Genomic DNA, 27,384 nt, shown 5'->3' with positions numbered 1-27,384 from the left:
CCTCCGGTCCCTCCCACTTTTCCCAAACAAAGCTCCCGGGCAACTTTCTCCCTCGCAGCCCCGCCCGCCCGCGGCTCCCCAGCCCCAGGCCGGGAGGTAGGTAGGAAGGCGCCGGCGGGAGTCGGGGATCGTGCTTTGGGGTGTGTGAGTTCGAGTGGGAAGTTACACCTTATGAGTTGAGGTGTTCGTGGGATGGTCTCTGAATTGCTTGCCGCCCTCTTTATGCCGGGGGGCCGGAATTTGCGCTCTTGACCGAGTCTAAGTGTGGAGTTGCAACTTTCGCCAGAGTTGGGGTGTCTGTTGATGTGTCTGAGTTTGGGAGTGTGCGCCTGGGAGTAAGGGCTGGGGACGCTGAGGGGTGTGAGTGTCTGTGGAGGTGTCGGTTTCAAGTGAGAAAGGGCCCCATGCTTGTTTCTGACCGAATTGATTTGTGCGTGTCATTTATGGACGTTTGGTCCTCCTCGTGGAGAAAGGAGGCCTCCTGGGTGGCCCAAAGGGGGCTCCGGGACTTTCTGGATCCTTATCTTGTCTCTCTGGAGGTTTGGGACCTGGGGCGGGAAATTAAGGGGAACCTTTCTGACTCGGCTCCTCCGTCCCTTTGTCTGGCCACATGGGGGAGAGCTGGGCTGGGATTTTGGCCTACGGGGGTCCTGAATGCCGCAGCGCCACTGGGCTCGGCCTGGGGTCTTTGTCTGTCTGGACCGGGGCTCCGGGGTCCGAGGGAGGAGGGGGATGGGAGTCCGGACTCTGGGGTCCTGGGAAAGCCGTGGAAGACGTGGAGCCGCCAGGGAGGCGGGATCTGACTGTATTGGAAAAAGTTTCCCCCTGTTCCCGGCCTCCGGAAAGTCACTGGGAACTTGAGTTGGATCAGAGCCCACGGCGCAGGGACGGGGGGGAGGGGAGGGAAGGGGCGGGGCTGGGGGCCAGAGGGGAGGCGCCCTCGCTGGCCAGTCCCTCCCCTGATAGGGGTTGTGGGAAACTGGGGGAGGGGACGCCTGGGCCCTTTGTTCTGGCTCTCCTGATGGCAGGGCGCCCCTGCCCCCCAGTCTGTGGTTCTGTGGGTCTTTCCTGGTCTTGGCTTGAGTTTCTGCCCTGAGTCTCTGTCCTTCTCTCTCTAGGTCTCTGTCCCCCTGTCTCTGGATCTCTGGTCCCCCTCCCTCTGGGTTTCTGTCCCCGGACATTAGGTCTGTGTTTCCTCTCTCTGGATCTCTGTCCTCTCTGAGTCTCTGTGTCTGGATCTGCCCTCAGCCTTCCTGGGGCCTGTGCCCCTCCTTTTCTAGCAGCTGCTGCTCACACCCTGGCACCTGTTCTTGGCATGGGACTGAGAAGATCTCACCCACGTCCCCCTTCCCTGCAGCTAGGCTCTGACGCCTATCTTCTTTAAACCAGTAATCCACAGCCAAAGTTTCAGCCCTCCTGGACCCTAGGCATTGTTCTGGGGTCTTCAAGACTTCATCACAATCTAGGCTCCACTGAGAATACAGAGGAGAACCCTCTCACCCTAAACTTCCCCAGAAATCCAGCCCCTTTTTCTCCAGGACCCAGGAATCCAGGCTCCCAGTCTCCTGCTTCCCTCAGATCCAGGAGTTCAGCCTCCAGCCCCCTCCTCCCTCAGATCCGGGAGTCCAGGTGCCCCCAGCCTCTCCCCTCAGACCCAGTGATCTGGACCTCTGTTCTGAGGTCTCTCTGGGTGGATCCGGGGAACCTTGCTGAACTCTGTGTTCCTCCAGGCCCAGATGGGGGAACCCCGCGCTGGGGCCCCTCTGGACGATGGCAGCGGCTGGACAGGAAGTGAGGAAGGAAGCGAGGAGGGCACCGGCGGCAGTGAGGGGGCGGGGGGCGACGGGGGCCCAGATGCAGAAGGTGTCTGGAGTCCAGACATCGAGCAGAGCTTCCAGGAGGCCCTGGCCATCTACCCGCCCTGTGGCCGGCGGAAAATCATCCTGTCTGATGAAGGCAAGATGTATGGTGAGTCCAGCCCTCGTTTTTGCCTTAGCCCCCACCGGTTAGTAAAAATATTAAGGAACATTGGCGGAAGCTCTAATCACTGTTCACATAAAAGCACATCGTGTGCTCACGATAACTCAGGTAGGAGTTAGCATCACCGTTTGCACAGATGAGGAACCCAAAGCCCAGCAAGGCTAAGTGATTTGCCTGAGGCCACACAGAGCCAGTGTGTGGCAGAACTGGGATCTGAACCCAGGCTGCCTGGCTCCAAAGCCTGCAGTCATAACTCCTCTCCTGTGTAGCCCGCGGCTTGCTGAGGATATGTTGCGTCTCTCTCCTTCCCTGGTGTCTTCTTTGTTGGGAAGTTCTGCTGAAGGTCTAACTCTCTTCCATCTTTGACTTTTCAGGTCGGAATGAACTGATTGCCCGCTACATCAAGCTGAGGACGGGAAAGACCCGAACTCGCAAACAGGTTTCAGGACTGTCTGGTGGGCTTCTGTCTGGGGTGGGCTTGTCTTCTTAGGCTCTCATCCTCCTGGCAGATTCAGGTTAGAGGAGCGGCTTGTTCATGTGCTGCACCTTGGTTAGTGTGCGCTAACTGCGCCTGTTTTGGTATATAGTTCTCTTAGCAGTTGCATGGGAACCAGAGGGTAAGACTGAACAGAGGGCCAAAGAGAACAAGGTGTGAAAGGGAAATAAGACCTGGATTTACTGGATCTGGGGATGATTAGTAGTGTTCATGAGAAGAGAAAGGTCTTTATGGACACATCTGTTCCGAAGCGCAGAGATGACGGGCCCATTCTGTGTATTTGTCATCTTTCGTGTTCACCAGCTTCATGGGGGCACCTGGATGGGGGGAGGGAGGGAAGGGGTAGGGGATGCAAGGCGTGAGTGGCTGTGGCCTGAATCTGCTTCTTTGTCTCTCCCTTCAGGTCTCTAGTCACATCCAGGTTTTGGCCCGAAGGAAATCGAGGGAAATCCAGTCCAAGCTCAAGGTAGAGGTCAAGGAACTGTGACAGACACCTTGAGAGGGAAGCAGGCACTTTGAGAGAGGAGGACAGGCACCAGAGAGGGGAGACAGAGACCCAGAGAGAGAGAGGGCAGTAGAGATCCAGAGAAAGAGCGGAGACCCAGGGTGTGGGGGCAGAGACCTGGAGAGGGGGACAGAGTCACCCAGAGAGGCATACAGGGCAGGAGAGCAGAGACCCAAGGTGGGGGGTTCGTGGCCCAGCCAGGGGGTGAACAGAGACCCTGGGTAGAAAAATGTCATAGAGAGAGTGGGACTGAGATTTAGCTTAGGACAGGCCAGAAGGATGGGGTGTTGGGCTTCTCCTCTGACTGCTCCTGTCTTCCTTCCCCTCCTCTCCCTCTTCTCTCCCTGGTGTCATTGCTCTTTCCCCTCTTGTGCTGTGAAGATCTCCTCTTCGTCTCCTGGTTCATCTTCCCATGTGGCCCGCCTGCACTTTCTGTGCCCAGAAATCTTCATTTCCTTTTGGAGATGTTCATATCCCTTTACTTTTTTTTTTTTGCATCCTCTGGATTTCCTGTGCCCTCTTGGCCTGAGATCCTCGTTTTTCTTCTCTTCCGAGTTGAGGTCTTTTCTTGCTCTTCCCTAGGACTTGGGGACCACCGCTTCCTGGTCTTTTTGTATCCAGAAGGTCCCCTTCCCTTTCTAAGTCTGAAAACCTTCACTTCCAGTCTTTGGTCTTTTCTGGGGCTTGCTGTTCCTCCTCTGCCCTGTCTGGGCTGGGAAACCTTCAGCGTCTCTTCCCTCCGGGTCTAATAGTCTCATTTCCTGTGGTCTGCATATTCAGAAGCCTTCACTTCCGGCTATTTCTGAAACCTAGGAACCCTCATTGCTGTCTTATATTCCGGATGGGGGAGCCCCTTTCCCCCTCTAGGTTTGGCCTTCTCTATTTCTTGTTCCATATTCATCCCTTCCTCCCCCTTCCTCCCTTTGCTCAGCTCAGGGTGGCTGGGCTGTAGGGGCTGGGAGGGCAGGAAGGTGTGTGTTGAGGGGCTGGATGGGAGGAGTCCGGGCCTCATTTCCTAAGTTATGTTTTCTTTCCTTCTTTGGCACCCTCCCCCCCCCACCATGGGCAGGCCCTGAATGTGGTAAGTCCCCCTGCCCATCCTCCCACTCGCTCCCTTACCCAGACAAACATTCCTGAGGAGGCCAGGAGGGGCAGGGGGCTGTAGTGAGAGGGACCTAAACCCGCCCCAACGCTTTGTCTTGACTCCCCAACTCTGCATCTCCCCAGGTTTGCCCTGCCTTGTCCTTGTCCCACCCTTCCTGTATCCACTGGGACTCCCCATTAACATGGACCTCCAACTTCTCCTCCAGGACCAGGTTTCCAAGGACAAGGCTTTCCAGACAATGGCCACCATGTCCTCTGCCCAGCTCATCTCAGCACCTTCCCTGCAGGCCAAACTGGGTCCCGCCGGTCCTCAGGTGGCCTGGGCGGGAATTGTGGGGTTCAGGGCTGGAGGGAAGGGGTTGCAGTTGCAACAGGAAATTGATTGACACCACACTTCTTTGTCTCTTTTTCAGACCCCGGAGCTTTTCCAGTTTTGGTCGGGGAGTTCTGGGCCCCCGTGGAATGTTCCTGAGTAAGTTCTTTCTATTCCAGCTCAGCACCTGCTCCCCATCCCCCTACAACCCCCTCCCTCCTCCCTACCCAGACCTTTCTTGCTCCACCTTCCAGCTCCTAACTCCCTTGTGAAGGTAGCCTCTGGAGTCAGGCTGTCTGGATTTGGATCCCAAGGAGGAGTTTGGGGCAGTGGTCTGGAGAAGAGGAGCTGGTCTGAGCGGGGACAGAGAGATAGGAGGAGGAGAAATGAGGCTGGGGTCTGCTGGGGTAAGGAGGGAGGAGGCAAGGGCAGTGCTTGGGGTCTGGCTGGTGACTGGGGTAGGTGGGACCATCCAGAGATGTGCAGCCTGGGGGAGGAGTGGGTTTGGGGCGGAAATGAGCTCAGAGTGGGATTTGATGAATGTGAGAGTCCTGTAGGATGTCCATGGGGGTAATGGCCTCCCAGAGAGATTGTCTGAGTCCCAGAGGCTCATGGGAAAGGCAGTTGTAGATCCAAAGTGTTGGGAACCTCTGTAGGTCCAGAGGAATGAGTGGAGCCCCAGAGGCTCATGGGAAGGCTCATTGTCATCCCATAAAGGTGGTTCTTGGGCCTGAGGGTAGAGCAGGGATCCTTATCTTCTCTCAGGGTCAGAAGGAAGGAAATGGGCCCCTTTTCATCTCCGAGAGCCCTGAGGGTGACAGGATATGCTTCTAGTCCTGTTGTTTGTTGTTCAGTTGCTTAGTCGTGTCCAACACTTTGCAACCCTATGGACTGCAGCACACCAGACTTCCCTGTCCTTCGGTCTGGAAGACTAGAAATGGGCCACAGAGGTTCATGGAGTCTTCAGCCCAGAGAGGTGGCAGTGGATCCAGGCTAGGTGGGCATTGGTGGAGCAGTGTGGCCTCAGGATGGTGAGGCAGGAGCATGGCGAGTCTTACCAGAGAAAGACAGGCTGTGGGGTCCAGGCTGGGAGAGAAGAAAGTTCATTAGGAGCTGCTGCTGTATGTGGGCACAGAAAATTGTCTGAACAAGTCTCTGGGGGCCAAAGGAACCACAGGTTTGCAGGGGAGGAGGTTGGGCTGGAAGGAGAGGTGGTTCAGCATGCATTGCCCTGGGTACCGGGATCCCGTCTTTATGGAGTTAGTAGTCAAATGTGGGACAATGAATGTTAATTAAATCATCACCTATGTAAACACAAAATTGAAGTGTGATCCATATGCTAGTTTTCTTCTCTCAGTATTATGTTTTTCAGAATGTCTATTAAAAAAATTTTTTTAATTGAAGTATAGTTGATTTACAATGTTAGTTTTGGGTATATAGCAAAGTTATCAGCTACACATATATATACATTCTTTTGCACATTCTTTGCCATTATGGTCTATCAGAGGATATTGAAAATAGTTCCCTGTGCTATGTAGTAGGACCTTGTTGTTTATCCATCCTATATATAATAGTTTGTATCTGCTGATCTGTTCCCTGGGTCTGTGACTGCTTCTGTTTTGTAGATAAGTTCCTTTGAGTCATATTTTGTATTCCACATGTAAGTGATATAATATAGTATTTGTCTTTCTCTGTCTGACTTATTTCACTTAGTCTGATCATCTCTAGGTCTATCCATGTGGCTGCAAATGGCATTATTTCATTCTTTTTTATGACTGAGTAGTATTCCACTGTATATATGTACCACATTTTCTTTACCTGTTCATCTGTTGATGGACACACAGGTTGCTTCCATGTTTGGCTATTGTGAGATGGACAGCACTGTTTTAGATTCTATTGTACTGCTCCCTTACCCTGAACTTTGGCCTGATGTCCCGCTGGTCTTTTTCTCCCTACCTTCCTGAGCCTTCAGCCTCCTCTTTCTCCAAGTTCCCTATGTTTTGGTTTCTTCCCACCTCTTGAGACCCCATTTGTGTTCTCTTTCTGCCATTTTGTGAGAGGTACCAGAATATCCTCGAGACCAGGGGTCCCCAAGTTCCAGGATCTAATGCCTAATGATCTGAGGTGGAGTTGATGTAATAATAATAGAAATAAAGCACACAATAAATGTAATGTACTTGAATCATCCAGAAACTGTTCCCCTCCCTCCCACCTCTGGTCTGGAGAAGAACTGTCTTCCATGAAACCGGCCCCTGGTGCCAGAAAAGTTGGGGGCCCCTTAAGATCACAGGCTTTGTGGTTGGGGCTGATCTGGGTTTGAACCCAGGTTCCGCCATACCAGCTGTGTGACTTTGGGCAGGTCAGTTGACCCCTGTTTGTCTGTTTCCTCCTATACAAAATGAGAAGAGCAATCATCACACCTACCTTGATAGGCTGTGAGTCTTCAAGGAAATCGTGCCCATAATGTGCTTGCACAGGGTCTGGCTTGCCATGGCCCCTCAGTAATTGTTAGCTGGTATGATTAGCATCTTTCCTTCTTGCTGACCCCCAGCTTCCTTTCTCCTTCAGTGTGAAGCCCTTCTCGCAGACACCGTTCTCCTTGTCACTGACTCCTCCATCTACTGACCTCCCAGGTAAGAGCCTTTTCTCTGCCCTGCCTTGTTTTCCCCTCTCTTCTCAGCTCCAGCTGCCTTTCTTTCTACCTTCCATGAGTTAGGGGACACTGTCTTATTGAGATCTAGATCTGAGGCAGGGCCTGTGGGAGTGTGGAAAGATGTCCCAGAATTTGTAGTGGTTGAGATCCTTGCTTCTGTAACCAGATCTACTGGGTTTATGTTTGATCACTTGCTAACCTGAAGGATATCAGGGACATTGATATGTTAATCAAGATTCTTTCAGCTGCAAGTGATAAAAATCTAATTCAAGCTAGATGACCCAAAAAAGTAAAAAACAAAATGGAGAGATTCTATTGGTTCAGGTAACTGAAATTTCAGGAGTTAGGGCTTCAGGCATGGCTGGATACAGGAGCTCAAATGGTAGCAACAGGAGTTGCTTGGTGCTGCTTTCCTCTAAGGTGGCTTCATTCTCTGGCAGGCTCTGTCCACCTGGTAGCAAAGATGATTTCCAGAAGTCCATGCTGGGTGGTCCTAAGAACTCACATTGGTGAAAGAACTCTCAGGTTTCACAGATTCATCAAGTGGGAATGCTTTTGGCTCCAAGTTACAGAATATCCAAATTAATAGTGCCTTAAATAGTAAAGGCTTTATGATTCCATGTAACAAAAAGTCTGGAGGTGGACTGCTCCTTTGCTGGTTTAGCAGCTCAGCAATACCAGGACTGGCATCTCTCTAGTGGCCTCTGTCTTATCCCAAGATGGCTGTTGTGACTCCAGGCATCACATCCCAAGCAGGACTTGGCCAGAGCCAAATGCTCTCTCCTCCCAAAGTTCTATCTTTTTCATTCAGGAAGAAACTCCTTCCCAGAAGCCCCCCAGCAGATTTTCCATAACGTCTCATTGGTTAGGACTGTGTCACATGGCCACCTCTAGCTGCAAGGGAGGCTGGGAAAGTGAGTATTTAGCTTTTTCAGCTTCTAAGAGGAGGCAGGCAAGAGAGAACAGTGCTTGACAGAGTCAATCAACATTAGCAATTTTTACTGTTTGTTCTTCTCTCTCTCTAGGGTACGAGCCCCCCCAAGCCCTCTCACCTCCCGCTTTGCCCCCACCTGCCCCATCACCCCCAGCCTGGCAGGCTCGGGCTCTGGGCACTGCTCGGTTGCAGCTGGTGGAGTTCTCGGCCTTTGTGGAACCACCGGATGCAACTGACTCTGTGAGTACAATTTTGGCATAGTCACAGGAGGGTTTTGGAATGAAGACGGTTCTAGCGAGGGCAAGCATAAAGTAGTGGTTCTCCAATTTTACCATGCATCAGAATAACATGGAGAGCTTGTTAAAACATAGTTTGCTAGGTCCACTCCTAAAATTTCTGATTCAGTTGATCTGGTGTAGGATCTGAGAATCTGCATTTCTAACAAGCTACCAGGTGATGTTGGTGCTGCTGGTCCAGGGACCACACTTTGAGAACTACTAGAATAAAGGAACTGGGAGGTCATGGGGTCATGGGTTGGGAAAACCAGAGAAATCCCTCAGGACATCGCTCATTCATTAAGTAAACATTTTTGAATGCCAACTGTGCACTAGGCTTTGTGGTGGATACTGGGAACCTGGGGAAGAAAATCTTTCTAGGTGTGAGCTTTCCTGGCTTAGGATGAAGACAGGTGCCAATAACAGCCCAAGTGGACTGACTGTTAGAAGTAATAACTCCCAACCTGCAGGGGTTGACCATCATAGAAGTTTCTCACTCATTGACATTTCAATATGGCTGGTCGTTAAGGAGCCTTCCACAGAATGATTTGGGAAATCCAGGCTTCTTCCATTTTGTGGCTCTGCCATTTTCTAGCACTCTAGAAGATGCTGCTGGATGCTCTGCATCTGGCTGGCAGATGGTGGAAGGCAGAGAGTCAAGAACTATGCAAGTTTTATGAGTCTGGGTTGGATGTGGCGACTATCAGGTCTGCTCACATCCCATTGGCCAGAACTTAGTCACATGGTCACATCTAACTGCAAAGGAGCCTGGGAAGTGTAGTTTAGTGGTGGGAAAAGGAAATGGGGTTTGTGAACACAGCAGTATCTGCCACAGAGATCTAAACACCAGTTTCTGTATATCGTGGTCCTGGTAAAACCCGTCAAATTAGGTTAAAACCCTCCCATCTCACTTTGAGCAAAAGCTAGCATCATTCAGTTGCCGACAAGGCTCTGGGTGGTCTGGCCCTTATTCCTGTTCTGACCTTACTTCCTGTCCTCTCAACTTTGTTTACTCTGGTCTGGCCATACTGACCTCCACGCCCGTTTGGAAACATGCCAGACCCGCTCCTGGTTCAGAGCCTTTGCACCTGGATGTGCAAGATATCCCAGATATCCCCATTCTCTCTTTCCACCCATTCATTGCTTTGCTTGATTATCTTCTCAGATGGGCTTTCCCATGCCACTTTATGGAAATGCCAACTACCATCACTCTTCCCCTCATCCCTGTGCTTTAGTTTTTCATAGCATACATCACTCTCTGAAGGTTCTATCATCTAAGGAAAGATTTAAAAATTTTCCTGTTTCTGCCAGTAGCTCCCTGAGGTCAGAGACTTTGCCTTGTAGCCCTGGGACCCAGAATAGTCCCTGCAGTTTTGATAGATGTCATGTATGTACTGGGATAAGGGAAGCTCATGTGTTTCTGAGTGTACAGAAGAATCATATCTGGGGAGTGAGTGAAGACATCCCTGAGATGACAACATTTGAGTTGAGTTTTGAGGGTTACATAGGATTTTGCCATGTGCAGAACTGGATGCTTCAGACACAGAGATAGAAACAGCATGAAGTTTTCAGGAAAACAAATAATCGAATATGGTGGGAGCTGATTCTGGAGAAGCTGGCATTGCCAAGCTGAGTGAGGGACCCAGGCTTTGTCTAGAGGGTTATGGGGAACCATGGGAAAGGGAGGGTAGAGAGATGCCATCTGATTGCGATCCAGGGAGGCTTCCAGGAAAAGGCAGATTTGGATGGACTTGAGCCTGGGAAGATCAGAGAGGGGATTAGTTCTGGAAAAGAAGAAGGGGAATATTTTCAGGGTATGAACAGAAGTGATAAGAATAGAAGCAGAGGGACTTCTCTGGTGGTCCACTAGTTGAGAGTCCACGCTCCCAAAGCAGGGGGCCGGAGTTTGATCCCTGGTCAGGGAACTAGACCGACATGCCACAGCAAAGATTGAGGATCCCACATATGGCAACTAAGACCTGGTGCAGCCCCCCCCAAAAAAAAGGAACAGATAGGAAGTCCTGATGTGGGCTGTGTGGATTCCCATCCATCCATCCATGAAAACGTTTTTAATATAGGGTCAGGTTGAGGGGCTGTGGGCTTTGTCCTGGGAGGCACTGGGGAGCCATGGGAGGATTATGAGCAGGGTTGGTCAGCTCTGGAGCCATGTGAGTGATGAACTGGAGAGGAGAGACTGGAGGCTGGGAGGCCAAGGAGAAGGCTGGGGTGAGGGTGGGAGAGGAAAGGGCTGTGGGGATGGAGATCAGGCGACAGGGCAGAGAACTGGGCACTAAGGACAGGGCTTGGGGCCTGATGGACTGTGGGAGTGAAAGGGCAGCAGGGAGTGGGGACAGTGCCTGAGAGCTGGGCCCAGTGGAACAGTTTGCAGGAGCTGTGGAAGATGGTGATGGAGTGAGGGATGGGCTTGGGCAGTGAGGACTGGGGGTCCAGCCCATCTCCCACTCCTTACCCCTGGCCGTCCCTCCTTAGTACCAGAGGCACCTGTTTGTACACATCAGCCAGCACTGCCCCAGCCCTGGAGCGCCCCCCCTCGAGAGTGTGGATGTCCGGCAGATCTACGACAAATTCCCTGAGAAAAAGGGCGGTCTGCGGGAGCTGTATGATCGTGGGCCCCCCCATGCCTTCTTCCTGGTCAAATTCTGGGTGAGTTCCACCACTAAAAACAAAAGGGCTCATAAGTCACGTGGCCTCCCAGCTCAGGCCACTGGCTCTAAGGGAGACAGTCTCAGGACCTGCCCAGGTCAGCCTGAGCTTTACCAGTTCTCATGGCTCCCAGTGTCAGCTCCCTTAGCAGCAAGGAACAGGAAGGAGTTTTGCCCCCAGGGTGGGATGGATGGGACCAGTGCAGGTGTGGGGACCTCCATCCTCCGCAGACTCCACTAGACTTTGCTACACCCAGTCGTGCGACTGATACGGCCCTGGGGATTGGCTTGTGGCATTTCAGATTTCCCTGTGTCCCATCTGACCACACCAAGCCTCGTTGCTGATGAATGGCCCCATCCCCTTAGCAAATGAATCCTGGAGTGTTTGGTTTCTAAAGAGAGGATGAGGCTTTGCTGGGTTCCACCAGGCCCTGTTCCTAAGACTGTCTGGCCTTGGGACTTCCCTGGCGGTCCAGTGGTTGAGACTCTGCGCTTCCACTGCAGGGGGTGAGGGTTCGATCCCTGGGCTGTTTGTCCACTTGGCCACTGGGATTATGATGGGATGTGACCTCTGAGAATTGGACAAAAGGGCCTGGGAGAGTTTTCCAGAGGCATCGGGCTTCCCCAGACCTCACCAGGCCCTGCTGCTAGGGAGTAGGCGCTTGTCTTAGCAACCAGGGTCATGAAGGGCCTTGAGGGAGAGCCTCTGGTTGCTAGGGAATAGCTACCTCCTTAGTAACTAGGCTCTTGGCAGGGGCTGACCTCCTGAGCTGGAGGTTTCAGGAGAAAAACTTGAATTCCGGGGCCTCTTTGATGGGGAAGTTACCGGGGAGAGAGGGTCAGGGACATTGGGGGACCCAACTGCTGGAAGGAAGGGTGGGTTTTTTTTTCCAGAAACTGGAGAGGTGGGGACTTTGTTAAGGAAGACAGATGGTTGATTGCAAAGCAATAGGCGTCACCAGCCTGCGGGGCAGAGTTCCCACTTGAGAAGAGTTCCCACTGTTTATAAGGGCCATCCCTTCCAACTTACCTGTACCTCCCCATCCCCCAGGCGGACTTGAACTGGGGCCCAAGTGGTGAGGAGGTGGGGGCAGGCGGCAGCAGCGGTGGCTTCTATGGAGTGAGCAGCCAGTATGAGAGCCTGGAACACATGACCCTCACCTGTTCCTCCAAGGTCTGCTCCTTCGGCAAGCAGGTGGTGGAGAAGGTGGAGGTGAGGCTGGAGGGGTGGCACTCTGGGTGGGTAAGCACCCAGCCATCTGCTACTCGGGAGGGTGCAGACTAAACGGCCCAGGAGTTACAACAGCTCCGGGCCTTTGAGGGTCTGCGTGGTGGGGCGGGGGTACCCTAGCCTCTTTCACACATGGACTTAGAGCTAATCTGGAGTTCCAAAGTTATCTATAGGGGTCACTTTGAGGGTTTAAGGTTACTGTGTGGTACAGAGATTTACTGTCACTAAGATTCAAAAGGTTCTTGTGGATATGAAAGAATCCTCAGGGCACGGTGGTTAGGGGTCACACTTAGAGGTTGCTGAGGTCTTGAGGGGTCTCAAGTACAGAGGTCATACAGGGTTTGGGGAGCTCATGGAGGGATCTCTGGAGGGTTTGAGGGTATCTGAGGACCTGGAGATCCCATGAGTTCAGAGGTCTTTGAGGGTTCAGAGGACAGCTCTGAGAGGCTAGAGGGGTCCTTCATTGCAGGCTCAGTAATCCTGAACTGGGTACCTGAGGGTTCAGGCTTTCATCTCTGGTCACTGCAGATGGGGCAATGGAGAGCAGACGGCAATGGGGAGTGGGTGTGGCATCTGAGAAGTCGCACAGAGTGGGTTCGGACTCTGGGGGTGAACCCCTGTGTCTCTGAGTCACTGTCCTCCCTACTTTCCCAACCCCTGGTTCAGACGGAGCGTGCCCAGCTGGAGGATGGAAGGTTCGTGTACCGCCTGCTGCGCTCACCCATGTGCGAGTACCTGGTGAATTTTCTGCACAAATTGCGGCAGCTGCCCGAGCGTTATATGATGAACAGCGTCCTGGAGAACTTCACCATCCTGCAGGTGATGCGCTGGTTCCCTGCCTGAGCAGGGCCCCTGATGTGGAGGGGAGTGCCCACGACTGACCCTCAGCCTGTGAAACTGATACGGGGGCACCTCACGCTTGACCCGTCACTTAGGGGACCCCTTTACCCAGGAAACTGATATCGTGGGGGTTCCACAGCATTCTCATAAGAGGAAAACTGACCTGAAGGACGCCCCACAGTGGATCTTCAGCTTAGGGGACCCCCCTTCACAGGGAACCTAACCTGAGCCCATGGAACATGTTATGTATGGTAGGATATCCTTTAAGTCTGGGGAGTGTGATGACCCTGTAACATGATACACCATGTGATGTGAGGCCCTTCCCTGCAGACCCTCAGACCTAGAGCCTGGCATGTGGGGCATCCCGTCGACCTGGGGGAACATGACATGGTGGGGACCCCTTATCCCATGACATCTTGGTTGGGGGGTCCACAGTGTTCCCTGCTCTCTGTTCCAAGCATAAACCCCTTTCTCCTGGCCTCCTTGACAGGTGGTGACAAACAGAGACACCCAGGAACTGTTGCTCTGCACCGCCTATGTCTTTGAAGTCTCCACCAGTGAGCGGGGGGCCCAGCACCACATTTATCGCCTGGTCAGGGACTGAAGGGGGACCCCAAAAGTGGCTCACCCTCCAGAATACCCTCTCCTCCCAGGCAGGACCTCCAGCTTTCCCCATGCTTCTTACGTGGGGAGGGGACTGCTCCCTGTTAGGACTGTAAAAGCTGGGTGGTGAGTGGAATGGGCTAGGACTGAGAGGGGAAGACGGATCCTGATCTTGGAACCTCACAGGGGTGTCTGAAAGGACAGATCACCCCAGAGCATTAGGCACTGAGGACAGGAGTGAGACAACCCCTGGGATAGCACTGGTTTCTGTCTCAGACAGGTGCCCTCCCTTTTCTTTGTTCTGGATGTCTTGGAGGGCCCCAGTGACACATGAGCTCGTCCCTCCCTGTTTTTCCACATCTCCCTCTTCTCAATCTCCCTCTTCTTACCACCTCCATCCCGGGAACCCTGACATCAAATATTGAAGGTTAACCCTTTCTGTGCAGGGGCAGAGTCAGGTGGGCCCTGGAAATATATTATTATTTTTTTTTAATATAACGAGATATTTATAAGTGGGTGTTAGGGTTGTGACTTTTCTCAGCTGGGCAAGCAGTGGGGTGAGGCTTTTTAATCTCATGCCCTCTTCTAAATGTGCCGTGGGGCTAGACTGTGTTGCCTCCCTCTCCTCTCCCCACCCCCGCTCAAATGTGTTGGTTTGTGTTTTGACAGAGGATAAAGCTATTTTACCAAAACGCAGGGGATTTATTTGGGGCTTGGGCTAAAAATAAATCTAGTGGGAGGTGGTAGGCTGACAGCTGAGGCAAGGAAATGAGGTGTCTTTCAGGGCAGGAAGCTGGTGGCCGGAAACCCCAGGTCCCACGGGGGGCAAGGTGACAGCAGCGGGAAAGGCAGACACCTGGGTCCCCGAGGGGAATGAGGGCTCAGTGGCTGGGGCCAACTGGGGATTAAACAAATATTTACAGGCGACAGGGAACTCAAATGCCCTGGACACTTGAGGGGGTCGGGATGGGGCTTCGGGAAGGGCGGGGCCTAGCGGTACCGAGCGAGCCGATCGTAGACGTGGTCCAGGTTTCTGCACAGGAATATGGAGAGCGTCATGAAGCTGAGCTACAGAGAAAGGAGACGAGGTCAGAGAGGTCGAGAGAGTGCCAGGAGAATCGGGGGGTCCCTAGGGAAAAAAATCTAGGGGGTCGGGCCAGGGGCAGAAAACGAGGACCCGCGAGTTGGGCGGGGCTTTGCCTTGGGAGGTGTGGAGAAGGGAGTAGGTAGGAGGTGGGCCTGGTGGTGAAAGACTCAGGGACGGCAGTTTGGAGAATGTGGCGGCATTAGTGTAAAAGGGCTAGGGGTAATTGGGTGGGACACCAAAGATATGGGCAGGCCGGGGAGGGGTGGGAATAGAGTTTGAAGCAGGAAGGGCGAATAGGGCGGGGTAGGGGGAGCTCAGCTCCGTCTAGCATAGGGTCTAGAGTCTGAGAAGGAGTGTGATCCAGAGAAAGCCCAGGGTCCTTTATTCTGGAGACTCATCTATCTCCTCCTCCGTCTCTGCCTCTAATTCCATCTCGGCCTCCATCTCTGCGCCTGCACTTCTGGTCTCAAGTTGTTCCTCGTCTTGATCCCAAAGCAACCAGAGCCCCAGCACCTTAGGCAGCTTGCCCAGCGGGGCCTTGTCCCCCCAGTTGGGGCAGGCGTCAGCCATGCCCCAGCCACCCCACAGACTGCCGCTACGCCCACTGCTGCTCAGCACGCCGCTGCGCCCGGAGCTCGAACTGTAGGCACCCGGCACCTGCGGCTGGGGTTCGCGGTGCAACAGGCTGCGCGGTAATAGCAGGCTCAACCCCGCTACACTCACCTGCGGGGAAAGGGGGATATTGCGGCCAATAGCAAGGTATATCCCCAGATATCAAGGAGGACCAATGGGAGCCTCGTGAGGAAGGGCGGGAACGCCTGCTCCCGTGCAACCAATCAGGGCTCACAGAGGCTAGGCCAGGTGGAGTCCCAGGAAGGCCTGGATTGGCTGTACTTCTATCAATGCATGCGCCTTTCCCAGAGACTGGTTGGACGCGCAATTTGGGGCAGGGCCATCTAGGCCAATCGCGAGTGGGGGCGGGACCAGATCACCTCGAGTAGACCCACGCCGAGACAAATGCCCACTATGGAGATGAGGTTGTTGGTCAACCAGTTGGAGAGATTCCGTTCGCAGCCCTGAGGATACAGGGACAGGTTATAGGTAGGTTACTTTTGGGATTTGCCCTCAAGCCCGGAGCCCACTGTCCTCAGTCCCGCCTTAACCCCTCTTTCAGGTACCACCCCATTCCCTAGTTATCAGGGGTCTCTAGTCTCTGGGCTTCAGTCCATCCAAGCTGAAGACCTCATCCCCAGGTATCAGCGTTCCAGATTCTGCCCTTTCGCCTGGGCCTTTTCTTTAGGCCCCCGCCCTTCCAAAAGGTCTCGCCCCTTGTAGGGCTTCTGCCCCTGTTGTAAAACAGCCCTTTCCCGTAGGCCCACCCTGTCAGACCCCTCTGGTCCTGCGCTCCACATCTTCCCCACCTGTTGGTAGATGTAGCTGTTCGCGGGGACCGAGCAAACTTCTACATTGTGTCGGGGCTGCGCCAGTGATCCGAGCCGGCTAAACTGGGGGGAGATCTTATCGAAGATTGTGGAGTCGTTGGTCGCCGATGAGTTATAGCAGGAGCAGGGCACGCGGTCCCCTTCGGACTCGTTGCGTCTCATGCTGGGGATATGGAACCAGTCCTGAGGAGACTCCCAGCCACAGCAGCGCAGCTGAGAAGAACAAAAGTCAGAGGAACAGGGTACAGCAGAAGTTAACACAACATTGTAAAGCAACTACCAAAAAAAAAAAAAAAAGTCAGGAACAAGGACTAGAGAGATGCAAGATGCTTTGGGGGATCAGAGGACTAGGTGATGGGTGTGACTGGGTACTGGGTCATATTGAGGAGTAGAGGGCTAACAAAACTGGGCTGGGGTGGGATCACAGCAGGGCCAAGGGACAGTAGGGGTACATGAGGTTGGGAGAGAGGTGTCATGGGGGCGGGGGTCTTGAGGCTGGGGAAAGAGCTGCAGAATCGTGCTTTGGAGGATTAGGTAGGCAGTACAAACCAGCTGTAAGTAGGGGGATAATGGATGGGAGGGCGGGGCCATGTGAGTGACCAGGGAAAGGAATCTCGCTTGGGCCTGGTCCCTTGGGAACCAGAGTCGCTACTGGGCAGAGAGTGGGGTCAGGCTAGGGCCTTGGGACTGAGGGCGGAGTCTGTCGAGCCAGGGGGAGGAGTCACTGCAGGGGTTGAGAGCTGGGGGACTGGGCCAAGTCTCCACGGGCTGGAGGTGGCTTAGGTGGGTAGGGTTACGTTAGGGTCCTAGAGCTGGGAGCTTGGATCCCGTCGGGGCCAAGTCTCCTCCAGGCAGAGGGCGGAGCCAAGTCAGAATCCCAGAGCTAGAGGGAAGGATCCTGGTGGGCGGGGCCTCATGCACCTGAAACTGCACGTAGTCCCAGCTCTCCTCCGCCGCCGTCTCCTCCGGATGAGTGCGGTAGTTTTGGATGGTCTTCTGCACGACGTCCTTCACTTTCTTCTTCAGCTGATAGGCCGAGAGTGAGGCTGAATCCCCCACCTGCTTCCCCACTGCCCTCTGCTCCAACCCACCCCAGCCACTCCGTAGCCGTCCCAGCCTCTGGTGGTCTCTGAGCATCTTCGTGGCAGCCTCGGTGTTTCACTGAATGGCTAGCTATGTCTCTGTCCCTCCAAACCGCCCTCTGCCTGTTTCCCCCGTTTGTCTTTCCGGGTCTCCACTGTCTCCCACGATCTCATTAAGTTTCTCTTTCTTGGAGCTGTTTCTCCAAGGGTTTTCTTTCCTCGCTTCTGTTTCCCTTTGGATCTCTGTCTTCCTTTGTGTTGGTGAGTCTTTCTCTGACCCTGTCTGTCTCTAGATCCTTCTCTGTGTCTCTCTACCAGTCTCTGTCTTTCTGTCTTCTCTATCTCTCTCTGTTATTTATCTTTGTCTGTCTTAGCCCCTGTCTGCCTTTGCTTCTGTCTGTTTCCACTCTCTCCCTCCCCACCCACTAGCTCGGGTGAGGAGAGGAGAAGATGAGCTCACCTGGACTCTCTGAGTGGAGATGAGGATTCCTAGGGTGATCTGTGTGGCAAACAGGAGCAGCAGTGTCCCAAAATACTGGAGCAGGGAGGAAGACAGAGTGGGCAGGTCAGGCTGAACTCCCCAAGATGAAGGGGCTGCCAGGGCTCTATTTAAGGACAAGATGTGAACGATCCTAGAGGTGGAAGGGTGGAGGGGAACTCACCAGGCCCAGGAGGCAGCGGAACTCCTTCAGGGCCCCCACACAGCCCAGGAGGGCAAGACCCATGGTGAGGATTCCTGAGACGGCCAGGACCTTGGACCAGATCTGCAAGGGCATGAAGGACAAGCCTGGGAGAAATGGGAGGCAGTGACATTGGGCTCCATGTGCACAGCTCCAGACAGCCCCATTCCCCACCCACACACCTCCCAAGAGGGGAACAGTAAACTTGGGGTGGGGGGGCCTCTTCCTGGTCTCCTGGTATCCTTTTCTCTGAGTCTCTGTCCCTGTCCTACACTGAATCTCTGTCTCCTGGAATTCTTCCCACCTCTCGCTGGTCTCTGGCCCTCTCTGTCTTTAGGTCTGTGTTCCCTTCTTTCTGGATCTCTGTCCCTCTTTCTTCCTGGTCTCTGTCTTTCCCTCTTGTTCTCAGTCCCGCTTTCCTCCTTCAGCCCCTCCTCACCCTCGGTAGTTTCAGCCTCATCACTAGTTCTGCAACATTGGATCAGCCACCTAAACCTCCCTGAGACCTAGGGAATAATGATATCTATTTCCTAAAGTTGTTTTGAGGAACACATGGGAGACATGTGTTCAGTCTGCTCCTCTACACCAGTCCTCTAGTCCTCCTCATATTTAATAAATCTTGTAAACATTTATTAAATATGAGTTATTGGGATTTTGACTACTACCCAGTATTATTTTCCTACAATGATTATTAGTGTTAATCTGCTTTTCTACTTCCTTGCTGTGTGACATCCAGTGACTTCCCCTCTCTGAACCTCAAGAGAGGGAAGACTTATGGGAGAATCTGGTGAGCATCTCTGCCCAAGATCTGACACCTACATGTCACCTAAAGTGTGACACTGAGCTGTCTGGTACCTAAGTCCCTGAGAAATGGCCACTATTATTGTTATTGGTACGCACAACTCATTTGCCAGAGGAAGAATCTGAGGCTCAGAAGTTGTGGCCGTAGCAAGGAGTGGAGCAGAGCCTAAGATCAAACAAGAAAGCTGGGCACTGCAGGCCTCCCTGGGATGAGGGAGACCCTAGGAGTCCCCTAGGAGGAGAGCCCTGTTCATATCTGCTCCAGGAAGACCGCTCCACCCCCCCACCCCGACCCACAACGTCCCCACCCAGCCCCGGACTGCCTCAGCCCCCTTACCCACGAAGGACACGAAGCTGGTTTTGTCGATGAGTATCCAGATGCCGAAGCAGAAGATAAGACTGCCTAGGACCTGGGGAGAGGAGAGTATGGCTGGTGGGTGACACAGGGGAATGAAATGGGGTGGCTACGGCAGGGGCTGGGGCCTGGGCTCCGGAGCCAAGAGGCAACTTACGAAGAAGAAGAGGTTGAAGACGAAGAGGAGGTACTTGACGAGGCTGAGGCAGCCATCGTGGGCTGACATCTTCTCCTAGAGGGGTGAGACACCGGTGGGAGGGACAGGACAGAAGGGGTGGTGGCAGTAGGGAGAACAGGCAGAGAGACCTTGAGAGAGAGAGAGGGGGAGAGACTGAGACAGAAGAGAAAGGAAGAACTCAGAGAAAGAGGAAGTGCTGGGGCTGGAGCCCCACCCCCTGCCTCTCTACATGCAGGGTGACTTTCTTCTGGGTCTTCATCCCCATCTCCCCTTGCCTGACCCACTGGGATGCACACCCCAGTACCTGAGGGGTCTTGGAATTGATGGGCACCAAGGACATGCCAGGCAGTTCCTCCCAGATCTCCATGGCTCAGGTTGGGTGACCCATAGGGCATCCTGATGTACTTGCAGCCCACCTACTCTGGGCACCAGGACCCCAGGCTGGCCCTGGGCAGCAGCCGACCTCACAGACACTCTGACCTCACTGCCTGCAAAGACCTGCCATCTCTGCATTCATCTCTGCCCCCCGCCCCCCCCACCCCTCCACCACTTCCTGGCCTTTGCGATCTCTGGGTCTCTGTTCTTTTCTCTGTGGATCTTTATCACTCTCTTTACCTCTAGTTCTCTGTCCCCTTCCCCACCAGGTCTGCATCCTCTTCCTCTCTGGTTTCTGGCCCGTTATCTGCATGGCTCTCCTTCTTCTTCTGTTTATCTACCCACCCCCACCTTCCTATCATTTCCCGCTCTCCGAATCTGTGTCCAGTTCTTAGCAACAAGGTAGACCAAGGTGCTCCCATGTGCTGGGGCAGGGGCTGGGCACCTGGGGGAAGTGAAAGTGCTGCAGGCCCCAAGTGGGAAGATCCCCAGTGCAAAGGGGTGATTTGGCAGTACCAAAACACCCAGAGCGGAAGCTGAGCCTAGGGCAGTACTTCCTGCTTCAGCAACGAGGCCCCAAGAAGGGGAGGCCCCACAGGAGTCAAGACTGAGCCCAGGACCTTGGCCGTTAGATCCAGGTTTGCAATACCTGATCATCTTTAGGCCTGAGCTCCACAGCCAGCAGCCTCTGAAATCTCCCCTGACATCCTGCAGGCTTCTCACTTGTCAAGTCCCAAATCCCCATAGATGTTTATTTAACATTATGGATGTTCCTACCATCTCGACATGTACCCAGGAAAACCAGACCTCCTTAGAGAGCCAGTTCCCCCTCTCTCTTCTGAGCAATCTCATCTACCTTTTTTTTTTTTAAGGCTCTAAATGTAATTTATTTTCTTATTAATGTCATAAAAAATCAATTCATATTAGTAATATTCTGATTTTTAACTCTAGGCTTTCTTTTTTTTAGCCCCAATTTTATTGAGGAATAACGGACAAGTATGATTATGTATATTTAAAGTATACGGGACGATTTTATATATGTGTATTATATATATACATATATATAGTGGAATGATTACCATGCTCAAGATAATTAACATGTTCTTCATCTCACATAGTAAACAGTGTTTGTGTGTGTGTGTGTGTGGAACACTTAAATGTACTCTCAGCAACTTTCCAGCACACAATAGTGTATTAACTATGTTACCATACTGTACATTTAGACCCTCAGATCAGAACTTACTCCTCTTATAACTGAACATTTATACCCTTAGATCTATGTCTCCCCATTTTCCTTACTCCCCAACCCATCCTACCATTCTATAATCTGTTTCTATGAAATTGGACTTAAATTTTTTTTTTAAAGATTCTACATATAAATGATACCAGTATTTACCTTTCTATCTGTGGCTAATTTCATTTAGCATAATGTCCCCCTCAGGTTCATCCATACTGTTCCAAGTGGCAGGACTATCTTCTTTTATATGGCTGAATAATATTCCATTGTAATACATATATTAGAAATATATATATATATATATCACATTTTCTTGATCCGTTCATCTGTTGAAGGACATTTAGATTGCTTCCATATCTTGGCTATTGTGAATAATGCTGCAATGAACATGAGTGAAAAGATATCCCTTCAAGAAACTGATTTCATTTCCTTTAAATATATACCCAGAGTGGGATTGCTGGAGCATATGGTGCTTCTATTTTTAACTTTTTGAGGCATCTCCATATTGTTTGCCATAGTGGCGTCACCAATTTACATTCACACAAAAGTGCGCAATGATTCCTTTTTATCCATATCCTTGCCAAGACTTGATATCTCTTCTCTTTTTGATACCAGCTATCCTAACTCTTACGAGGTGGTATCTTATGGTTTTGATAGTTTTGATTTACATTTCCCTCATGAATAGTGCGGCTTCCTAGGTGGCACTAGTGGTAAAGAATCCGCCTGCCAATGCAAGACGTAACAGATGTGGGTTCAATCTCTGGGTCAGGAAGAACCCCTGGAGAAGGAAATGGCAACCCTCTCCAGTACTTTTGCCTGGGAAAACCCATGGACAGAGGAGTCTGGTGGACTATAGTCCATGGGGTTGCAAAGAGTTGGATGCGACTGAGCAACTGAGCATACACACATGTGCACACACACATGATTAGTGATGCTGAGCACCTTTTCATGCCTCTATTGGCCACTTGGATGTTTTCTTCAGAAAAAAATTGTCTATTCAAATCCTTCCCCCATTTTTTCAAATTGAGTTATTGGCTTTTTTTGCTGTTGAGTTATAGGAATTATTTATGTAATTTGAATGTTAGCCCTTTATCAGATACATGGTTTGCAAATATTTTATCCCATTCTCCATTGAAAAGGGTGTCTTTTCAATATATCATTTCCTTTTTTAAAAAAGTTGTATTTATTTATTTTTGGCTGGGCTGGGTCTTTGTTACTGCACCAGCTTTTCTCTAGTTGCGGTATGCAGACTTCTCATTGCAGTGGGTTTTCTTGTTGCAGAGCTCGGGCTGTAGGGCGCTTGGGCTTCAGTAATTGCAACGCCGGGCTCTAGCGCACAGGCTCAATACTTGTGGTGCATGGACTTAGTTACTCTGCATGTGGGACCTTCCCAGGGATGGAACCCGTGTCTCCTGTATTGGCAAGTGGATTCTTTACCACTGAGCCACCAGAGAAGCCCTTGATTGTTTCTTCTGGTATGCAAAAGATCTTTGGTTTGATGTGATCTCACTTGTTTATTTTAGCTTTTGTTTCCTGTGCTTTTGGTGTCTTATCCAATAAATTACTACCAAGACCAATTTGGTGAAACTCAAGGAACTGTTTTCCTATGCTTTCTTCTAGTTTTATAGTTTCAGGTTTTACATTTAAGTCTAATCCTTCTCGACTTTTGTGAGTGGCGTATGATAGTGGTTCAGTTTCATTCTTTTGCATCTGGGTATGCAGTTTTCCCATTTATTGAAGAGACTGTTCTTTTCCTATCATGTGTTCTTGGCACCCTTATAAAAATTAGTTGACTGTATATGCATGAGTAAATTTATGGGCTCTCTATTATGTTTCACTGGTTTATGTGCTAGTTTTTATGCCACTACCATATTGCTTTGATCACTATGACTTTGTATATATTACAAAGTTTGAAATCAGGAAGTACGATGTCTCCCATCGTGTTCTTTCTTGAGATTGCTTTGGCTATTCAGGGTATTTTGTAGTTCCATACAAATTTTAAGATAGTTTTTTTCCTATTTCTGTGAAAAATGCAATGAGAATTTTGATAGGGATTACACTGAATCTGTAGATTATTTTGGGCACTTTGGGGATTTTCACAATATTGGTTCTTTCAGTCCAAGAACATGGGATATCTTTGCATTTATTTGTGTCTTATTCAGTTTCTTTCCTCAGTGTCTTATAGATTTCAATTTACAGGTCTTCCAGTGTTTTATTGTTTTTGACACAGTTACCAATGGAATTGCTTTCATAATTTTTTTAAAGATAGTTTGTTGTTAGTGTATAGAAATGCAATTGACTTTTTTCTGTTGATTTTTATCCTGTAACTTTATTGAATTCATTTGTTAGTTTTAACAGGGTTTTTTTTTTATAGGTTTTTAGGGTTTTCTACAATAGATCATGTTGTCTGCAAACAGATAATTTTCTTCCTTTTTGATTTGGATAAGTTTTATTTCTTTTTCTTGCCTAATTGTTGTGGCTAAGACTATGTTGAATAGAAATGGTGAGAGCAGGCATTTTTGTATTGTTCCTGATCTTAGAGAAAAGGTTTTTAACCTTTCACCATTGAGTATGCTGTTAGCTGAGGGTTTCTCATATAGTCTTCATTATGTTGAGTTACATTCCGTCTATACCTAATTTGTTGGAAATTTTTATCATGAAAGGATGTTGAGTTTTCTCAAGAGCTTTTTCTTCATCTAATGAAATGATCGTATGCTTTTTTATCCTTCATTCTGTTAGTGTGGTATCACATGGTTGACTCCTTCCTGTGAATCATCAAAATTTCCCTCCCTACCAATACTTTCCTATTAGCACACAATCATGCTATTATTTCTTCCATCTAAAAACTCATTCATTGACCACACATCCTTCTACACCTCTGTCCCATTTCTTCCTCTTCTTGATAACAAAATCCATTAAAAATTTGGCTATACTCACTGCTACTTCCTCTCTTCCAAGTCTCTCAATATGACTTTCATTCTGACTTGTTCACCAAAACCACTTTGGTCAAAGTCACCAATGATATCCATGTGGTCAATTCTTGGTCCCCATCTTACTTGACTTCTCTATATCACTGGTTGCGGTCCCCACACATCAGCCTCAGCTGGGCATTTGTTAATATTCTCAGTCCTCATCCCAGACCTACTGTAGTGGGTTGAATGTGGTCCCTCAAATTCACAGCCATTCTGAAGGAGATCAGCCCTGGGATTTCTTTGGAGGGAATGATGCTAAAGCTGAAACTCCAGTACTTTGGCCACCTCATGCGAAGAGTTGACTCATTGGAAAGGACTCTGATGCTGGGAGGGATTGGGGGCAGGAGGAGAAGGGGACGACAGAGGATGAGATGGCTGGATGGCATCACCGACTCAATGTTCTTGTCCGAACCACTGGAACCTGTGAATGTGACCCTACTTGTTTTTTTAACCCTATTTGGAAAAAGGGTCTTTGAAGATGTAGTTAAGGATTTCAAAATGAGATTATTCTGGATAATCTGAGTGGGCCTTAAATCTAATGACAAATATTCTTAAAAGAGACACTCAAAGCAAAGGCACTCCTAGAGGAGAAGAAGACAGAGGCAGAGATTGGAGTTATGCAGATATAAGCCAAGGAATGCCTGGAAACTACCCTTAGCCCACACACATCCTATTGTCTGCCTAGAAGCCATAGGAATCCTTCTGTTAAAACATGAGTCACTTCTTGACTCAGAACCCTCTAATAGCTTCTTATCTCACTCAGGGAAAAAAACCCAACTTCCTACCATGACCTCCAAGGGCCTCCATAAAATACTCTGACCCTTATTACTTCTCTTATCTCACCTATTACCCACCTTCCCTTCAATCACTGGGATCCAGTTATATTGGCTTCCTTACTGTTTCAAGAACCTATCAAGTATACTTCTGCCTCCAGACCTTTGTCATTGCTGTTCCCTCTGCTTGGAATGCTCTTCCTCATGTTGTTCCTGGTTGCTTTCCTCATCTCCTTCAAGTCTCTGCCAATGTCACTTCCTCAGAGAGGTCTTACTTGACTACTGTCTACAGTTCTCTGTCTTGTCCCCTGATAACACTCTGTCTTGCTTTCTTAACAGCACTCCCATGCTCAGAAATTCTTATTTGTTTATGTTTCCTGCTTTTGCAACTAAAATGTAAAATCTTTTTCACAACAGCATCCTGAGGGTCTAGGGCAGTGTAGGGTACATCATTCATTAAATATTTACTGAGACTTCCCTGATGGCTCAGTGGTAAAGAATCCACCTGCCAATGCAGGGGACAAGGGTTAGCGCCCTGATCCAGGAAGATCCCATATGCCATGGAGCAACTAAGCCTGTGTGCCACAACCACTGAGACTGTGCTCTAGAGCCTGGGAGCTGAAACTACTGAGCCCGTGCACCTAGAGCCTGTGTTCCACAACAAGAGAAGCCACTGCAATGAGAAGGCCCTGAACCATAACTACAGGGTAGCCCCCACTCTCTGCAGCTAGAGAAAAGCCCATGCAGCAACAAAGACCCAGCACAACCAAAAATAGATACAATTTAAAACAATTACTGACTGACATTTTTCCTGGTGTCTAGAATTCACAAATTTTCCTGCTGCAGGGCCTTTGCATAGCCTCAGGGACTGAGATGTTCATATTCCATTTTACACTTAGTAAATTATCCTTTATGTCTCAGTTCCAGTGTTACTTCCTCAGAGAACTCCTCTTGTAACAGAGAAGAACAACCCTAACTGCATATCGGATCTATTCCTTTAGGTCTAAACTTTGTGCTCTATTCCCTGTGCTTAGTCATCCTGGCTCCGCACCTTTGTAAAAGAATGTTGCCTATAGCCTGAAATACACGATAGTCCATTCTCAAGGCTCTGACCTTTAGAAGTATAACACTCTTCCGTTCATATGAAGATAAAGAGCTGCAGAACAGAAAATAACTTGTCTTGTTGGACGCTTATAGGAACACTGTGACCAGACCCACATGGACAGCTTCAAGAACAGATTCCTGCACCAAGAAGTTTGCAACAACCAGCTACACCCTACCTCCTCTCTTAATATAAAAGAAGCCTGAATTTTAACTTGGGTAAGATGGTTCTTAGGGACACTAGTCCACCATCTTCTTGGTATGTTGGCTTTCCAAATAAAGTTTCTATTCCTGCCCCAGCAATTTGTCTCTGGATTTATTGGCCTGTTGTGTGATGAGTAGTATGAGCTTAGACTCAGTCATGCTTTCTCCAAATTAGGTCTCTGAGTTGAAGGATTGGATAATTTCCCTCAGATTGTGATGTATTTTTATAGCACCTAGCATTTTTCTTTATATCTTTTTGTTCAGTCATAATGATCTAAGCCTGTAGTCCTCAGAATGTGGCCTAAGGACTGCTGGTGGTTCCTGAGACACTTTCAGGGGTTCATGAAGTGAAAATTATTTTCATAATACTATTAAGATGTTATTTGCCATGTCACTCTCACTTTCTCTTGAGTATACAGCGATGTATTTTGGAAGCTACAGCATGTGAACTATTTTGACAAGCCGCACCACCCCCAACACCCCAAGCACATATGATAATGCAACTGTCGTCTATTAAGCCAGGTGTTAAAAGAGATTTGCAAAAATGTAAAATACTCTTCTCAGTTCAGTTCAGTTCAGTCGCTCAGTCGTATCCGACTCTTCGCGACCCCATGAATCACAGCATGCCAGGCCTCCCTGTCCATCACCAACCCCCGGAGTTCACTCAGACTCACGTCCATCAAGTCAGTGATGCCATCCGGCCATCTCATCCTCTGTCATCCCCTTCTCCTCCTGCCCCCAATCCCTCCCAGCATCAGAGTCCTTTCCAATGAGTCAACTCTTCGCATGAGGTGACCAAAGTATTGGAGTTTCAGCTTCAGCATCATTCCCTCCAAAGAAATCCCAGGGCTGATCTCCTTCAGAATGGACTAGTCGGATCTCCTTGCAGTCCAAGGGACTCTCAAGAGTCTTCTCCAACACCACAGTTCAAAAGCATCAATTCTTCGGCGCTCAGCCTTCTTCACAGTCCAACTCTCACATCCATACATGACCACTGGAAAAACCATAGCCTTGACTAGACAGACCTTTGTTGGCGAAGTAATGTCTCTGCTTTTGAATATGCTATCTAGGTTGGTCATAACTTTCCTTCCAAGGAGTAAGCGTCTTTTAATTTCATGGCTGCAGTCACCATGTGCAGTGATTTTGGAGCCCCCCAAAATAAAGTCTGACACTGTTTCCACTGTTTCCCCATCTATTTCCCATGAAGTGATGGGACCAGATGCCATGATCTTGGTTTTCTGAATGTTGAGCTTTAAGCCAACTTTTTGACTCTCCACTTTCACTTTCATCAAGAGGCTTTTCAGTTCCTCTTCACTTTCTGCCATAAGGGTGGTGTCATCTGCATATCTGAGGTTATTGGTATTTCTCGTGGCAATCTTGATTCCAGCTTGTGTTTCTTCCAGTCCAGCGTTTCTCATGATGTACTCTGCATATAAGTTAAATAAGCAGAGTGACAATATACAGCCTTGACGTACTCCTTTTCCTATTTGGAACCAGTCT

The 27,384-nt window shown here is 50.1% G+C and overlaps 2 protein-coding genes and 1 non-coding gene across 7 annotated transcripts; 2 read left to right on the top strand and 1 right to left on the bottom strand.

Moving 5' to 3' along the window:
• Positions 1-8: 8 nt before the first annotated feature.
• On the top strand, positions 9-25,983 carry TEAD2 (TEA domain transcription factor 2). Of its 5 annotated transcripts, none has more exons than XM_059876486.1 (13): positions 9-96; positions 1,731-1,968; positions 2,355-2,419; positions 2,880-2,942; positions 4,051-4,062; positions 4,292-4,399; positions 4,499-4,557; positions 6,967-7,031; positions 8,077-8,225; positions 10,751-10,924; positions 11,975-12,136; positions 12,821-12,973; positions 25,777-25,983. In XM_059876486.1, the coding sequence occupies exons 2-13, from the start codon at positions 1,737-1,739 to the stop codon at positions 25,885-25,887; spliced, it is 1,353 nt and encodes a 450-aa protein (XP_059732469.1). In that variant the 5' UTR covers positions 9-96; positions 1,731-1,736; the 3' UTR covers positions 25,888-25,983. The 5 variants fall into 5 exon arrangements, with proteins under 5 accessions (XP_059732469.1, XP_005219190.1, XP_024833674.1 ...); XM_005219133.5 differs by lacking the exon at positions 25,777-25,983 and adding an exon at positions 13,485-14,289 and having other exon boundaries at positions 12-96; NM_001103347.1 differs by lacking the exons at positions 9-96; positions 25,777-25,983 and adding exons at positions 123-140; positions 13,485-14,289.
• On the top strand, positions 10,671-10,748 carry MIR2330 (microRNA mir-2330). Its single transcript, NR_030854.1, has one exon. It is a non-coding gene; the product is annotated as a microRNA mir-2330 (primary transcript).
• On the bottom strand, positions 14,279-19,377 carry CD37 (CD37 molecule). Its single transcript, NM_001046011.2, has 8 exons — positions 19,202-19,377; positions 19,027-19,099; positions 17,871-17,995; positions 17,669-17,743; positions 17,048-17,152; positions 16,106-16,339; positions 15,677-15,760; positions 14,279-14,665 (listed from the first exon to the last, which is right to left on the bottom strand). Exons 1-8 carry the CDS (start codon positions 19,268-19,270, stop codon positions 14,588-14,590), a joined length of 843 nt encoding a protein of 280 aa, NP_001039476.1. The 5' UTR covers positions 19,271-19,377; the 3' UTR covers positions 14,279-14,587.
• Positions 25,984-27,384: the final 1,401 nt, after the last annotated feature.

Source organism: Bos taurus, chromosome 18 (genome assembly GCF_002263795.3).
Source record: "Bos taurus isolate L1 Dominette 01449 registration number 42190680 breed Hereford chromosome 18, ARS-UCD2.0, whole genome shotgun sequence".
Lineage (NCBI taxonomy): Eukaryota > Metazoa > Chordata > Mammalia > Artiodactyla > Bovidae > Bos > Bos taurus.
This window is presented reverse-complemented; position numbering and strand designations above follow the sequence as displayed.